Raw genomic sequence first — 15343 nt, forward strand, 5'->3', positions numbered from 1 at the left:
TCTAGGTTTTAAAAGTAGGAATACAATACACCCTCCCGCAAAAAACAACTTGATACATGCATATAGAGGAGCATTTTTGAAGGAGTGTGTAGTTTTTGCAACCTATGCACTGTAGTAGTGGGTAAGCTTAACGAGGAGGAACCAATGACGGGTGAAGGAAAAACGAAGATGAAGCAATGACGGGAAAAGAAACAAGGAAAACAAGAATTACAAGCACTGTGGACAGAGCAGCAGAGTGGGAGGGGGCAAGAAAATGTACCTCACTCATGCCGGGAGCAGCAGATGGGGCACGGATTAAGTTGAATCAATCTGTGCTTGGTCCCTGCTCCCCGGCAAGCATCCGAAGTGACGTTTCGGCTGCAATGGCCAATCAACATTCCTGCAAACAAGAGTGACACTGAGACAGACAAACTGTAAGCTAGGGGCAGGCTCCAAACCCTTTTTAGATACAAGAGTGTCACGCAAGCGAGACATCAGAAAAGGGCTACCCAATAAACCCTTGCTAGCATGGATATGAACTATTTTGGAGGGTAACAGGCTAACAAGGGATTCACATCTGAAAACGCAATACAATCTATGTTCAGTCTTCAATTATCTGTCCCAACAGTTCCCAGTAACGAATCAAACATGAGTTTATTAAATTAAAATAAATAATGACCTCAACAAAAGAAAAGAAAATCATCTAAAGACAAGCAATGGAGAGATTTTACGCGTCATCTCTCGAGAAAACGCCACCTTGTTTGTGTTTTTTACAGACTGTGCAGTATTATGGTGCTGTAACCATGAAATCATAGGTCGTGTGTTATGGATTTCATTTGACTGTATTCTATGCATTGCAAGGACAATCATATCTGATCGGTTTTCCGGGGAAAACAAATCGCAATTAGGCTTTTAACTATTTTCTGTTAGCTTGAAAGAGGAGTGGAGTCATGATCGGCATTCTCTCCCCGACTGAAGATTTTCTTGTTTGTTAAAAAAGCTCCTTTGAGAGCAAGAACTGTTGCCAAGAGCTCAAGAGAATATGAGTAAGAAGAACAGTGTGAGACTGCCTCCTCTTTTGAGCTGGTGGTTGCTGTTGGGGCACACCGGCACTCATTTATGGGGACTGGACCATATTTTTCCTCATCAGACATTCAAATAGCACAAGAGACAGAAAAACATTAAATACTATGTAGCCTTGGTATTTGGGACGCCTACATTTAATAACATAGGTTGCAGACTTTAAAGCAGTGGGGTTGGGCACCGGGACTCATTCATTTACAAATTAAGCACTATCCCTCTTCCTCCCAACATACTGCTCACCAAGGCAATCATTAGATGCATGAATATCGCACCCTCGGAAGGAACAGAGGAGGACGCCACACCACACCCATCAAATGTAACAACAGTTCCAGACCCAATGAAATCGGTGCTACATGTCCCGACTCAACTATCATAGACTGCAGTGCATAAATAATGATGCCCTGGTCGTTTGAAGACTCATCAGGGGTCTTGAAAGAACATTTAAAGTATGAACTGCACTGTGAATTGGTGAAGTTATTTGATAACATGAGTAGCTTTCATTTCTATAGCAAAGACACACACCTCTATAACCTGGACTTCTGGAAGGTTCTGGAGGGGATTTGAGGAAGACAATCAGTAAGAGCTGCTTTCTGTGTAAGTAAAATTTGCTCATCTAACGTGCAAAACATTTTGCTCCCCCTAGAGATGGTTTGATTAGTGTTCCACTAAGTTCAGTCACATTGCAAGCTTGGTCAAGTGTCCTGGAGATATACTTACATTTCCAGTGTAAACCTACCTTTCTTATTCGGGTTTGTTAATCATCAGATCCCAAGAGGTACTAGTTTTTCATCTAAATTCATAGTGTTCTACAATCTTTACACACCTTTGTTATAAACCGTGTGTGTAAAATTAGCCCTTTTAAATAACTCACGAGGATCTGAGATAGGTGTTCACCTGACTTCTTTTGACTACTGCCTTCAAGTGTCCACCTCTAACCCCCACCTTCAGGCAGCAAGAGTCCCTCCCATTGTTAGTTTGCCACTTGGAGATATGCATATTTCTTAAGCGTGTGTATACCCGAAGTAGTCTTGGCGCTAAGTACCTTCAGCACTGACCAGAGGCATATAAGACTTATAATGGAAGAGAAAACAGCCAAGACTTCAGCTGTTTACAGAAACTAAGCAAATTGGACTGACTTTTAATATCTAATGACAAGGTGTTCCACAGATGACAGGTGGATAGACAAAGCTGTGGCCACCCCAAGAAGCCTTCTTTATCCTTGGAACAGAAACTAGATATATAGGAGGCAGATCTTAGCCTTCTCTGAGAGTGGTACCACTTAAACATTTTCCTACGGTAGTCAGGCCCCACTTCATTCAGAGCTATATGTGCCAGACAAAGTACCTTGAAGGCAACCCTCTTCCTTTCAGGAAGCCAGTAAGGTTCCAGTGTTTGTTACTGACCTGTGTTTTTTAAGAAGGTGGGCATCTGCATTCGGCAGTGTCTGGATCTTTTTTAGCGCACCCTGCAAGAGGCCAATATGGAGGCCGTGACAGTAGTCAGGCCTTGACAAAACTAAAGCATTGATCACTTTTTTTTGCATCTGAATAGGAATGACAGGCAGCCCTTTCTTCAAGGATCTTAGCATAAAAAAACAAGAAGAGGTCAGTTTGTTCATCTGCGCCCTGAAATGTCAATCTGAGTCAAAGACTACTCCGAGGTTCTGTACCTTAGTGAAAGGATCAGGAGTGAACCAAGAGACCCGGGCAACCATGAATCATCCCAAAATCTAGTCTTCTTCTCAAAAATAAGAACCTCTGTTTTGTCTGAATTTAACTTCAGACAGTTAGCAGATATCCAGTTGACAATTGATCCCATACACTTGTTAAATCTGTCAGCAACTTCTTCCAGGTTGCCTGCAACAGAGAACACAATCTGTGCATTGTCGGCATTTGCAACTGTGGTGAACACAAAGGAGCAAATCAACTCAGCCAAAAGGGTTACCTATATGTTAAAAAGCGTTGGGTTGAGTGAGTACCCCTGAGGGACGCCATATGGAAAGGAAAAAGATCAGGAATTAAATTCACCCATTGACACCATCTGCTCCCTGTCCCTCAAAAAAGAAGAGAGAAGATCGTGCCCCAGACCAGAAATACCAATGTTGGATAAACAACACAACGTGGCTTACTGTATCGAAACCTGCAGAAAGGTCTAAAATGACCACAGCAGCTCTCCCTCCGGCATCTTTAATAGATGTATTCCCTTCTGAGACAGCTATCAGCGCTGTCTCTATACTATGGCCTGCTCTAAACCCATACTGTGAATTGTGTAGGAGGGAGTTATCTTCTAAATAGTCTGGCAAACAGGTATTAAGATGTTTTTCCAAGTAACTTAGCTGGATATGGAAGCCGTAATATTGGGCGAAAATTCTTCGCCGAAAAATCCTTTGAAGGTTATTTTAGTAGAGGCAATATGGAAGAAGCCTTCTTGCATTCCGATGGAAAGATGCCTACTGTAATGCAGACATTCATCAAAATTGTGAGACCTGGGGCAAGACTGGCTGGCAGATTTTGTACTGGCTTAGGTGGGCAATCATTCGAGGGGGCTCCTGACTTAATGTGCTTGATTAAAATGATCACCTGATCAGCAGTTAAAAGGGAAAAAATACATAGTTCCGATCTTTATGGGTCAGTAAAGAAGGGTTCTGCACTCAAATCAGATGAGGTGCAGAGAGAATTGAACTCCCTGGATATTGACTTCACTTTCTCTTTTAAAAAAATCAGCTAGTTTATCACAGAACGCCTGGCAAGGGGGAAAGCTAGAAGGAGGACTATAGCTTAAAAGAGATTGAACGACTTTGAACAGTTCTTTTGAGGAATTAGAGGCCAATTTATTTTTTTCTGAATTAAATTAGTTTTTTCAAGCAATATAAGTTTTGTATATTCGCAGATTGCATCTCTATATTTGTTTTTACCTATCTTATTGTAATTCCGTCTCCAGGCTTTCTCCAGTCTACTGCATGTTTGTTTCATTGATCTAGGGGAAGATAACCAGGGGGCAGATGGTTTTTGTCTAAATGATCTATTTCTTTTTAGCTGTTCATGTTTGTGGACTGCCTTACTGAGCCAGTCATGATATCGCTACATTTGGGAGACAGCCCTAGAAGTGGGCCCTCAGACGAGAAGCAAGTCAAAGTCTGTGAAGGCATTAGAGGAATAACCCACTCTCCGATGGAGACCATCCAAGCAAGTGAAAAGTTCCTGCTGTTCCTGCTAACACAGCCCTTTAAGAAGGACTGTCCAGGAATTGTGAAATGTAATGGCATTACTGGAAGGGAGCTGATGAGACTTCCCTGAATCTGACTACCTTAGTGCCCGATATTCTTGCTAGAGCATATGGTGAGATAGAACACATCAAGGCATTTATTTTATTCTATAGCTCAAAACAAGTAAACGAAAGTCTTCCTTCTAAAGTGGCAGAACACATCTTCCTTCTTCTCTGGACTGAAGAGCTCTATTTTACAGTAGGAGAGGATACAGCACATCTGGCAATTTTTATTGGTGGTGGGTGAGCCCCAAACCACCAGTGGCCTATCACATCAAAACTCTACTGCAAAAACCCAAAGACACAGACATAAAAAAGACGTACCTTAAATCTCGAAACACAGAAACATACATTAAGGCTTTTTTCAGCAGTTACACATTTTAGCTTAGTATTTAGCTCACTTGAGTTAGCCACATTCTATATAAATTTCTCGGTTGTTCAAGTGCAAAAACAGGAACAAAAGTCAATGCTATGTTTTTGCGTTGATGTCGACCTCTAAATGACGCCCTTGAGTGCATTTATGCATAAAGACATCTTCAGGCGTGGGCAGCCACATTAGCACCAAATGAATCTGATTTATATAAATACCTGCATCTACATAGACACATAAAGGGCCATATTAAAGAACCCTGCGTACAGTCTCTTTATGAACTGGTATTTTGGGTGCACTTAAAGCATACTCCGGATGTGTCTGATTACATTGCAGAAATTCCCGCTATTCTTTTCCTAAATCAACCAACCATCCCCATGTTAAAAAAGTGAAAATCAAGTACTAATGTGCTGTAACTTTAAGTTATTATGAATCAACCCAGAGCAGACAAAGAGTTAGTTTGCACCCGATTGTCTTTTCATCTGCTACTCAGCTTCACCCAGCCATGGGTACAAACATTGAAGAGAATTAGTGTGAGAGGACGAGGATGTAAGAGCACTAGAAATCCATAAGTTTCAAAACATGTTTCATGCTAAAGGTATTTGGTAAGGTCTTATTGTTTTTGACAGTAACCGAGTGAATGTGGTGGAACTGTATGTAAAGTATGTTTAACAGCATGGTGTAATAAAGCGTAGCCAGTATTTTAGGGCAAAGAATAGTTTGATAACAAGAACCACCACAGGCAGAAATATACACACCAGCCCCACACTTCTGGAGGCTGTGCCTGGAATGGGGGGTCACGGCAGTCCATCCTCCAATGAAAACCGTATCTCGGCATGCAGCCGACAGTGCATATGCCGCAGTAGCACAGCACAAAAACATCTACATCTATTTATTCATGTGCTCAGCCAACTCTTTACTTGCTATTATATTAATGCCTCCCCACCTCAGATTTGTCCGTAAATTTGACCGTTTGTCTTTTTTTGTCGCAAATTTTGATCCTTTCTCCTTAATTTTTTGTTACTGCCCAGAATTTGTCTCCAAGGCAAATGGTCACCCCACATCCTCTGCCCTACAACAAAAATAAACTAGATTTTGCCTGAGCTAGCTTCAGTAAAATGTTAAGCTAGGAGTGTTGAACAAGCAACCTTCAATGAAATGCCTTTGTGTAGGTTGGAATGCCTTTGATGGGCCACTGGGTGAGAGATGGTAGACGAGGCAAAAGTTGTTTTTATTGGCCTTTTGCAGTATATTGCTCTCCTGTTTTGTTTCTACATTTTTTATATGTATTTTTTTACTGTACTTATTAACTTTATTTTACAGACATATTTCAAAAGTCTGCATTTCTAATAACCTACAGTAAAATTGATTTGACAAAATTACACCCTCTATTGCACATATTAAATTTTAAATAGTAGCACTTATTAGAAATGCCAATAAAACGGTGACGAACTCCTCCTGAATTATATCCTATAACAAAGAATACAATAAAACCTACAAAACAAACATGATCTACCATTTCTCAAAGTACATGCTTCTCGCTCCAGGTTGCAGATCTCAGTCTTCGCTTGTTTTTTTATAAGAAGCTCTCGATTATTTGTAAGTGCATAGGCGTTGTTAAAATCTGAAACCTCTTGCATGAATTTACTTTGTTCTTCTGCCATTGACTTCTCCAAATCTTCCTAAAAGGGAAAGAAAACAAAAACATTAAAGGTACCAGTGTAAATAATCATGATCTTAGATTATTAATGAACTGATGGAAACTAATAAACAGAACTGAATGGGAGTATCAAACAAGTTACTTACCTTCAATAACGCTCTTTATGGTGGATGCTCGATCTAACTGCAGATTCCGCCTTACCTTAGAATATTCCTCAGGCGCTAGACTGGATCTGAAAAACTTTCACAAGCAATGCTCCCATGCACTCCCCCTGTGGCTCCATGTTGACTCGGTTGCACCCAGAAGAGACGGAGCAGAGCAGCATAAAAGTACCACCTCTATGTGCTGAAGTCAGTTTTTTGCTTGTCTCTTTATGCATCATCAAACACAGAGAGCAAATAAATGTTGATACCAGTGTGCAGATTCCTAACCTTGGACCTTTTTAGATGTTATGAAGAGGCCATTTAGCAGAACAGGGAGATAGAAGGGCAGTGAGGAATGTGCAGTTAAGAGTATCCACCAGAGAGAGCCTCACTGAAAGTAAGTAACTTGTTCTTCTGATGAACACTTCTAACTACTGATTCCTTACCTTAGAATAGATATCAAAGCAAAACCTCCCAATGTGGAGGGTGCGTGGACTTAGACCAAACGGTGATCCTGGTGAAAAGTCCGTACCGCCGCCCACCCGACTTGGCTGTCAAGGCAGTAGTGGTTTGTGAACATTTGCATTGGCACTTATGTTGCAGCCTGGCAGATCTCAAGAACTGGTGCCCCGTGGGCCAACACAGTGGTAGCAGCTTTAGCTCTAGTGGAGTGGGCTCGCTGACCTTCTAGTGGCTGCTTCTTAGTTAGTGGATATCAGATTTTAAAGCAGAGGTCTATCCACCTTGAGAGGGTCCTTTTCTGCTTAGCCTCCTCTTTCTTTGCTCATAAGAACCCCACAAAAAAGTGATTGTCCACGCGGTGTTCCTTGTTACTATCAGTTACATTTTAAAGTCCTTTTGGGGTCCAGCCGATGAAGCCTCTCCTCTTTTAATGGGCGAGGAAGGGCAAAGAACATAGGTAGAGTGATCATAGTGAAGGCTGAAAAGGAGTCACAACTTTAGGCAAGAAGGCCATCCAAGTTCTCAACATCAGTTAGCTGGAAAAATAGGTGGTGTAGGCTAGATATACCAACAGTGCCTCACGCAAACAAGCAGAAGCAATCATAATTGAGAATGCCGTCTTCAAATCCAAGAAAGACGGGGTGGTCAACAACTCAATCAATTAATCATGTAATTTGTAAAGCGCACTACATACCCGTATGGGTTTCAAGGCGCTGGGGGGGGTGCTGGTCGAAGAGCCAGGTCTTGAGTTGTCTCCTGAAGGTCAGCAGGTCTTCGGTTTGTCGTAGGTAGAAGGGGAGGGTGTTCCAGGTCCTGGCGGCGTGGTGGGAGAAGGATCTGCCTCCGGAAGTTGTTCTACAGATGCGCGGGACCGTGGCCAGGGTGTGGTCAGCAGAGCGGAAGTTTCCTATTGGGTACGTAGAAGGAGAGTCGATTGTTGAGATAGGCTGGTCCGGTCTTGTGGAGTGCCTTGTGTACGTGGATCAGGAGCTTGAAGGAGATTCTCCCGTCGACGGGGAGCCAGTGCAGGTTCCTCAGGTGGGGGGTGATGTGGTCGCGGCGCGGGACGTCGTGGATCAGGCGTGCAGAGGCGTTCTGGATTCTCTGCAGTCTGTTGATGAGCTTGGACGAGGCTCCGGTGTAGAGGGCGTTTCCGTAGTCGAGTCTGCTGCTGACTAGGGCCTGGGTGACTGTTTTCCTTGTGTTTGTCGGGATCCATCTGTAGATCTTGCGGAGCATGCGGAGGGTGTTGAAGCAGGTGGAGGAGACCGCGTTGACTTGTTTGGTCATGGTGAGTTTTGAGCCGAGGATGATTCCCAGGTTGCCTGCGTGGTCGGTGGGGGCCAGAGGGGTCCCCAGTGCTGCAGGCCACCATGAGTCGTCCCATGCTGAGGGGTTGGACCAGAGGATGAGGATCTCCGTCTTGTCAGAGTTCAGCTTGAGTCGGCTTTCCTTCATCCAGTTGGCGATTGCCTTCATTCCCTGGTGGAGGTTGAATTTGGCGGTGAGAGGGTCCTTGGTGAGGGAGAGGATCAGCTGCGTGTCGTCGGCGTGGGAGATTATGTTGAGGTCGTGCTGTTGGGCGATTCGTGCGAGTGGTGCCATGTAGACGTTGAACAGCGTCAGGCTGAGGGAAGATCCTGATCTGTTTTCTTGCCCGTGATAGTGTTTTCCTTCCTGTTTGCCCGCCTACCTCGCCGCCCTCCACCTTCCCTCCCCGCTCCCCGCTCCCGCCACCACCGCTGACCCCGCCCCTTTTTTCTTTCTGTTCCCTCCCCGCTCCCGCCTCCCAGCTGCTCCGCCCACCCGCGCACTTCGCCTTAAATGGCGACCGTGCGAACGCGCAGCGGTCACGCGCAGCGGGCGCGCCGATTGTGCGCCGAAGGTGCGCCAAAGGTAAGCCCGTCTACGCCCGTCCGTGCCTGGACCGCGCCCAGTGCCAGGACCCCTGGCCCATGAGGACCCCGACCGACCCGCCTGACGTACACCGCCGCCACCCTCATCGCACTCAACACCGGCCGAGTCCCGGGATGCTGCAGAGCCACCCCACGAGACACCCACGGACCCTTCAGCTGCAACACCTGCAAATTCACCTGCATCGGGACCTGCCCGACACCAGCACCCGCCAAGCCGAGCACCAGCAGCAACCACCTCAAGTGCATCCTGCTCAACACCCGCTCCGTCCACAGACACGCCATCGAACTCTGGAACCTCCTCGACACCACAGCCCCCGACGTCGCCTTCATCACGGAGACCTGGATGAACGCCTCCTCAGCGCCCGACATCGCCATCGCAATCCCTGAAGGTTACAAGATCACCCGGAAGGACCGCAACACCAACCAGGTGGGAGGAGGCATCGCCATCATCCACAAGAACACCATCGGCATCACGACCAGCACCGACAACACCCCACCCTCCGCCGAACACCTGCACTTCCAGATCCACACCGACCCGAAGACCACCCTCAGAGGCACCCTGATCTACCGACCTCCGGGACCACGCACACAATTCAGCGAGGACATCGCCGACTTCGTCAGCCCGCACGCCCTCCCCTCCGCTGACTACATCCTCCTGGGGGACTTCAATTTCCACCTGGAGAACAACAACGACTGCAACACCAGCACCCTGCTCGACAACCTCGCCAACCTTGGACTCAAGCAGCTGGTGTCCACCCCCACCCACCTCGCCGGACACACACTCGACGCCATCTTCTCATCCAGCAGAGACATCACCTTCAGCCACGCCACAGAACTCCACTGGACAGACCACAGATGCATCCACTTCACCTTCAGAAGAACGACGACCCACCACCAACAGCAACAGGTTGCCCGAAGAAGCTGGAACAAGATCACAGCCGACCAGCTCGCCGCCTCCCTGAGCCAGCACCCTCCGGCCAGCTCAGCGAACCCCAGCCAGGCCGCCGACAACCTCACGAAGTGGATTAGCAACTGCGCAGACGAACTCGCCCCACTGAGGACCCCGCCCAGCAGACCCGGCAGTAAGAGAGCTCCATGGTTCACCGACGAACTCAAGAGCTCCAAGAAGGACTGCCGAGCCCTCGAGAAAGCCTGGAGAAGGGAACCCACGCCGGACAACAGGACCACCCTCAAGCTCGCCACCCGGAAACACCACCAACTGATCCGCATCGCCAAGAAAACAGCTTTCAAAAACCGACTAGACAACAACGCACACAACTGCAAGGAACTCTTCAACATCGTGAAAGAGCTCTCCAACCCCAACGCCGGATACAACGACATCACCCCTTCGCAAGACCTCTGCAACTCCCTCGCTTCCTACTTCCACAACAAGATCGCGGACATACACGACAGCTTCAGCACTCAACCGACGCACGCCACGACCGCAGGACCTCCACCCACCACCACCCTCCGCGCCTGGACCCCGGTCAACACCGAAGACACCGTCCACACGATGAACTCCGTCCACTCCGGATCTCCTACCGACCCCTGCCCTCACCACGTCTTCAACAAAGCCGACATTGTCATCGCACCCCACCTGCGGGACATCATCAACACCTCATTCGACACCGCCACCTTCCCCGAGAGCTGGAAGCACGCCGAACTCAGCGCTCTACTGAAGAAACCTACAGCAGATCCCACCGAACTCAAGAATTACCGCCCCATCTCGCTCCTCCCGTTTCCAGCCAAAGTCATCGAGAAGACCGTCAACAAACAGCTGGCCGCCTTCCTCGAGACGAATGGATCCCTCGACCCATCACAGTCCGGTTTCCGTGCCAACCACAGCACCGAGACCGCCCTCATCGCCGCCACCGACGACATCCGAGCCCTGATGGACAACGGGGAAACAGCGGCCCTCATCCTCCTAGACCTCTCCGCGGCTTTCGACACGGTCTGCCACCGCACCCTAGTGCAGCGCCTCAGCAACGTCGGAATCCAGGAGAAGGCGCTGGAATGGATCGTCTCCTTTCTCGACGGAAGAACACAAAGAGTCCGCCTACCACCGTACAAGTCAGAGGCCACCAAAGTCATCTGCGGCGTCCCACAAGGATCCTCACTGAGCCCGACTCTCTTCAACGTCTACATGAGCCCCCTCGCGGCCATCGCACGCCAACACAACCTCAACATAATCTCCTACGCCGACGACACCCAGCTGATCCTCTCCCTGACCAACGACCCCGCCACCGCCAGAGCCAACCTGCACGAGGGGATGAGAGAGGTAGCCGAGTGGATGACGACGAGCCGCCTGAAACTGAACTCAGATAAGACGGAGGTCCTCATCCTGGGATCCTCGCCCTCCGCCTGGGACGACTCCTGGTGGCCCCCCGCCCTGGGCACCGCACCCAAACCGACGGACCACGCACGCAACCTGGGTTTCATCTTGGACTCCTCCCTCTCCATGACCAAGCAAGTCAACGCCGTCTCCTCGTCATGCTTCAACATCCTGCGCATGCTGCGGAAGATCTTCTGGTGGATCCCCACAGAGACCAGGAAGACCGTCACCCAGGCCCTCGTCACCAGCCGACTGGACTACGGCAACGCACTCTATGCCGGAACCACCGCCAAGATCCAGAAGAGGCTCCAGCGCATCCAGAACGCCTCAGCCAGACTCATCCTCGACATCCCACGACACAGCCACATCTCCGGACACCTAAGAGACCTGCACTGGCTCCCGGTCAACAAGAGAATCACCTTCCGTCTCCTTACCCACGCACACAGAGCTCTCCACGACCAAGGCCCGAGCTACCTCAACAACCGAATCAACTTCTACGCTCCCAAACGCCACCTCCGATCCGCCAGCCACGCCCTCGCCGCCGTCCCACGCATCCGAAGAGCCACCACAGGAGGAAGGTCCTTCTCCTACCTGGCTGCCAAGACCTGGAACTCCCTCCCGGCAGACCTGCGCCTGACCCAAGACCACCTCTCCTTCAGGAAGAAGCTCAAGACCTGGCTGTTCGAGCAGTAGCGGCACCCCCCCCCCCCCATAGCGCCTCGAGACCCTACGGGTAGGTAGCGCGCTCTATAAATGTCTTTGATTGATTGATTGATTGATCCTTGAGGGACGCCGCAGATGATCTCGAAGGCCTCGGACCGGAACGGGGGGAGGCGGACTCTCTGAGTTCTGCCCGAGAGGAAGGAGGTGGTCCAGTCCAGGGCCTTCTCCCGGACCCCTGCGTCTTGGAGTCGCGTGCGTAGTGTGCGGTGGCAGACGGTGTCGAAGGCGGCGGAGAGATCCAGGAGGATGAGGGCCGCCATCTCGCCGTTGTCTAGAAGGATCCTGATGTCGTCTGTGGTGGCGATGAGGGCGGTCTCGGTGCTGTGGTTGCTGCGGAATCCTGACTGCAGTGAGTGTGCCTTCAACAGGTAGTTGTTCAGAAAGGGAAAGTTTTGTATCCCTGACCTTCAAATATGGGCAGAGACCACCGCCATCATTTTTGTGGACTCCCGAGGTGCACTGGTGAGGCAGAAGGGGATTATAGAATACTCAAAATACTGCTGGACTACCTTAAACCACAGGTAATGTCTGTGGGACTGCAGGATGGTTAGATGAAAATATGCATCCTGCAGATCCAAGGATTAGGACCAGTGCAAGCATTTTGATTTTTTCCTTCTGCAGGGAAGGCATTCAGAGGTTGAAGGCTTTGATATGGGTTGAAGGCTTGGTGGAGCAGAAAAAAAGGGAAAGGCATAGCCATGTTAAATGATGTGAAGGACCCTTCTGTCGGATGTGATGAATCGCCACCCTAGGAAAAAATGCTGGTTGCTGCCTCCCACAGGGTGGTTGTGTGCCACTAGTTGCAAGCTACAGCCACCTGCTGGCTGTTGGCACTGGACAAGGGGACTGGGAGGACTGATGCCCTTGTAGGCCTGTAGTATGTCTGGCAGGCCCACATCCCTGATTGAAAGGACTGATTTAACAGGCTAGCCGAAGAGGACATTTGTTTTCCAAATGCCTCAATCCTTTTAGACTAATTATGTGGAGGAGTTATGGGAAACTGTAAGAAATAGTTAACTGGTTGGGGGGGGGGGGGTGAAACACTACTCAAGCAGCAACAATAATCTATGTCAGAATAAAGTCACAAGCACAAACCCCAAATGAACCTGTGTTCAACCCTCTGGAGCTTGACACAGAGCAGTCAGGCTTAACTTAAAGGCTATGTGTAAAGTATTTATGCAGCACTTCAAGCAGCAATAAAGTGAAAACACAACAAAAGTAAATCTTACACCAATTTAAAAAAAATTTTAATACATTTTAATAAATAAATGAAAAACAAACTGGCAAAAATCCAATCAGTAGACTCAGAGATATGCAAGTTTTAAAGGTTTAAGTAAAAACAGCACCAAAAAGTAAAATGAGCCAACTGTGGTTATGTGGTTGCGCCGCTCTGGGACAAAGTCTCAAGTTCAGGCCGACCGTGATGGAATCCCTTAGGTCCGCTAAACACAGTACAATCCTGATTGCATAGAGTTGCAGATTCCCGTGTCGAGGATGTGTCACTTAGCAGAGGTGGTGTGACATCCAGGCGAGGAGATTCATCACACAGCTGCGATTCCAGGGAGCTCCAAAGTGCAATGTGATGCCCTTCCATGGAAAGGCTTTGAGTAGAAACCATTTCGATGGGCTGTGTTGGGCGAGGCGATGTCCTTGTGTGGAGATGAGTCGCACAGCTGAGTTTCCGATGGGCTGCGGTAGCAGTGCAGAATTGTTTCGTAGGGGAAGTCTGCACAGTAGAGGAGATGCGTCAGTTCCGAGGGCGATGCGTCGAGCAGCAGAGGTGATGAGCAGGTTCTGCAGGAACTGCGCCACGCCAAAGACGCATCTGTTTTGCTGAATCCACAGATGGGCTGGCAGAGAACCTTCAGGCCCACTTACAAGGGTCCAGGACTGGGGTGGCACAACTTGAGAAGGCAGGACTCACATATGGCAGAGTCTAGGTGCTGGGTTCAAGGTTGCTGGAAGCCAGTTCTGTCCCCATAGCATCTGATCAGGAGGCCAGTCAACTAGCCCTTGGAGGTGCTCAGGGGTCCTGGGTTTAGACATGCAGGTCCAGTGAGCCTTCTTACTCAAGCAACAGGGCAGCAGGCCAGCAGAGTGGCAGTCCTTCCATCAGTACAGTACAGCAGTCCTTCTTCCTGGCAGAGTCCACAGGTTGAGAAGTGTACTAAAGTGGTGGGTCAAGAGGTTTATCTTGTCAGGTCAAAATGGCAGTTTAAAACTGCACACGTAGGCTGCAATGGGTACTCATAAAGGTGTCAGTGAACGCCTTATTGAAGGGGAGCAAGGGCTCAGACATAAGAGTTCCGTATGGACATTTGCCTAAACCTCAACAGAGAAGCCTCAGCTTTCATTACCAAAGCAAATAGGGCACTTTCTTCCATTGCAGGTCCAAATAGTGAGTTCTGGAAAACGTTTTTTGTCTTGAACATAAATGAATAAAAGTTGGATTCTGGAACCATTCGCAAGAGTCCTGAAAATTCAGTCCCGTTGGATTATTCATATTTGATATGTTTTGGACATTTTATTGCTGGAATCATCGCTGGAAATAGAGTAAAAAAGTATTTTTTGTGACACAATTGACGTTCCTTTTCAATAACTCTTTATTAGTCATGAAACTCAGCACCTCTAACATTCAAAGCAAAACAGAACATGAAGAAAATATTCTATATGGCAAACAATAATAACAGAATTAAAGATAAACACCACACATCCCCCTTCCATTTAAAAAAAAAAGAGAAAAATTATACAAAAACACTACTCAAATAAACAACACAAGAATTTGAACAAAATATAAGAAGAATCTTCAAGAAACATAGTCCTCAAGAAAGACTGGACGCTTAATGTTACGCCCAGATCTGCTTTTAGTTATATCAGTAATTACAACATTGTCAGTGTCAACACTTATATGATTTTCTGCTCCATACCTTCCTATTATTCCATAAGCTCTTTCCAGTCTGGACACTTCATCTTCCATTCTGGATTTCTCAGTATTTCCTGATTCATACAACCATTTCTTATCCATCTATACAAACTTTTCATAAAAATCTCCTTCACTTGACATTTGCGTGCAACTAGCAAACATACTTGTGTCATTCCATGCAATAATTATGGTTATCCACAGAAAGTTCATCTCTTATTGCCCAAAACCTATGATGGTCAACAGTTGCAAACCTTTTAATTGCCCAACCATTCATCACAAGTGTCTTGATTTCCTTTAATTTATTCTCACACACAGTAGTCCATTATTCTTTTTAATTGGTTTCCATATCCACTACACCTGTCCAAGCAACACTGTATACCTCCCAATCATTTGCAGTATCTCTATGAAAGGGAGTGTTAAACGACTCAAGCAATCTGCAACACCATTCGTCACTTCAGGCATATGCTGTACAGTATACGTTTAATCCA

General features: G+C 47.6%; 1 protein-coding gene across 1 annotated transcript in view; it reads right to left on the reverse strand.

Annotated features, from left to right (window-relative positions):
- CCDC172 (coiled-coil domain containing 172) overlaps window positions 1-15343 on the reverse strand; it is a 552772-nt gene that overhangs the window by 435436 nt on the left and 101993 nt on the right. The window contains exon 4 of the mRNA XM_085618563.1: window positions 6213-6378. Within this exon, the coding sequence (XP_085474689.1) occupies window positions 6213-6378 (166 nt within the window). The remainder of the gene's footprint in view (window positions 1-6212; window positions 6379-15343) is intronic.

This window comes from Triturus cristatus, chromosome 1_2 (assembly GCF_964204655.1).
Source record: "Triturus cristatus chromosome 1_2, aTriCri1.1, whole genome shotgun sequence".
In the NCBI taxonomy this organism is placed as follows: Eukaryota; Metazoa; Chordata; class Amphibia; order Caudata; family Salamandridae; genus Triturus; species Triturus cristatus.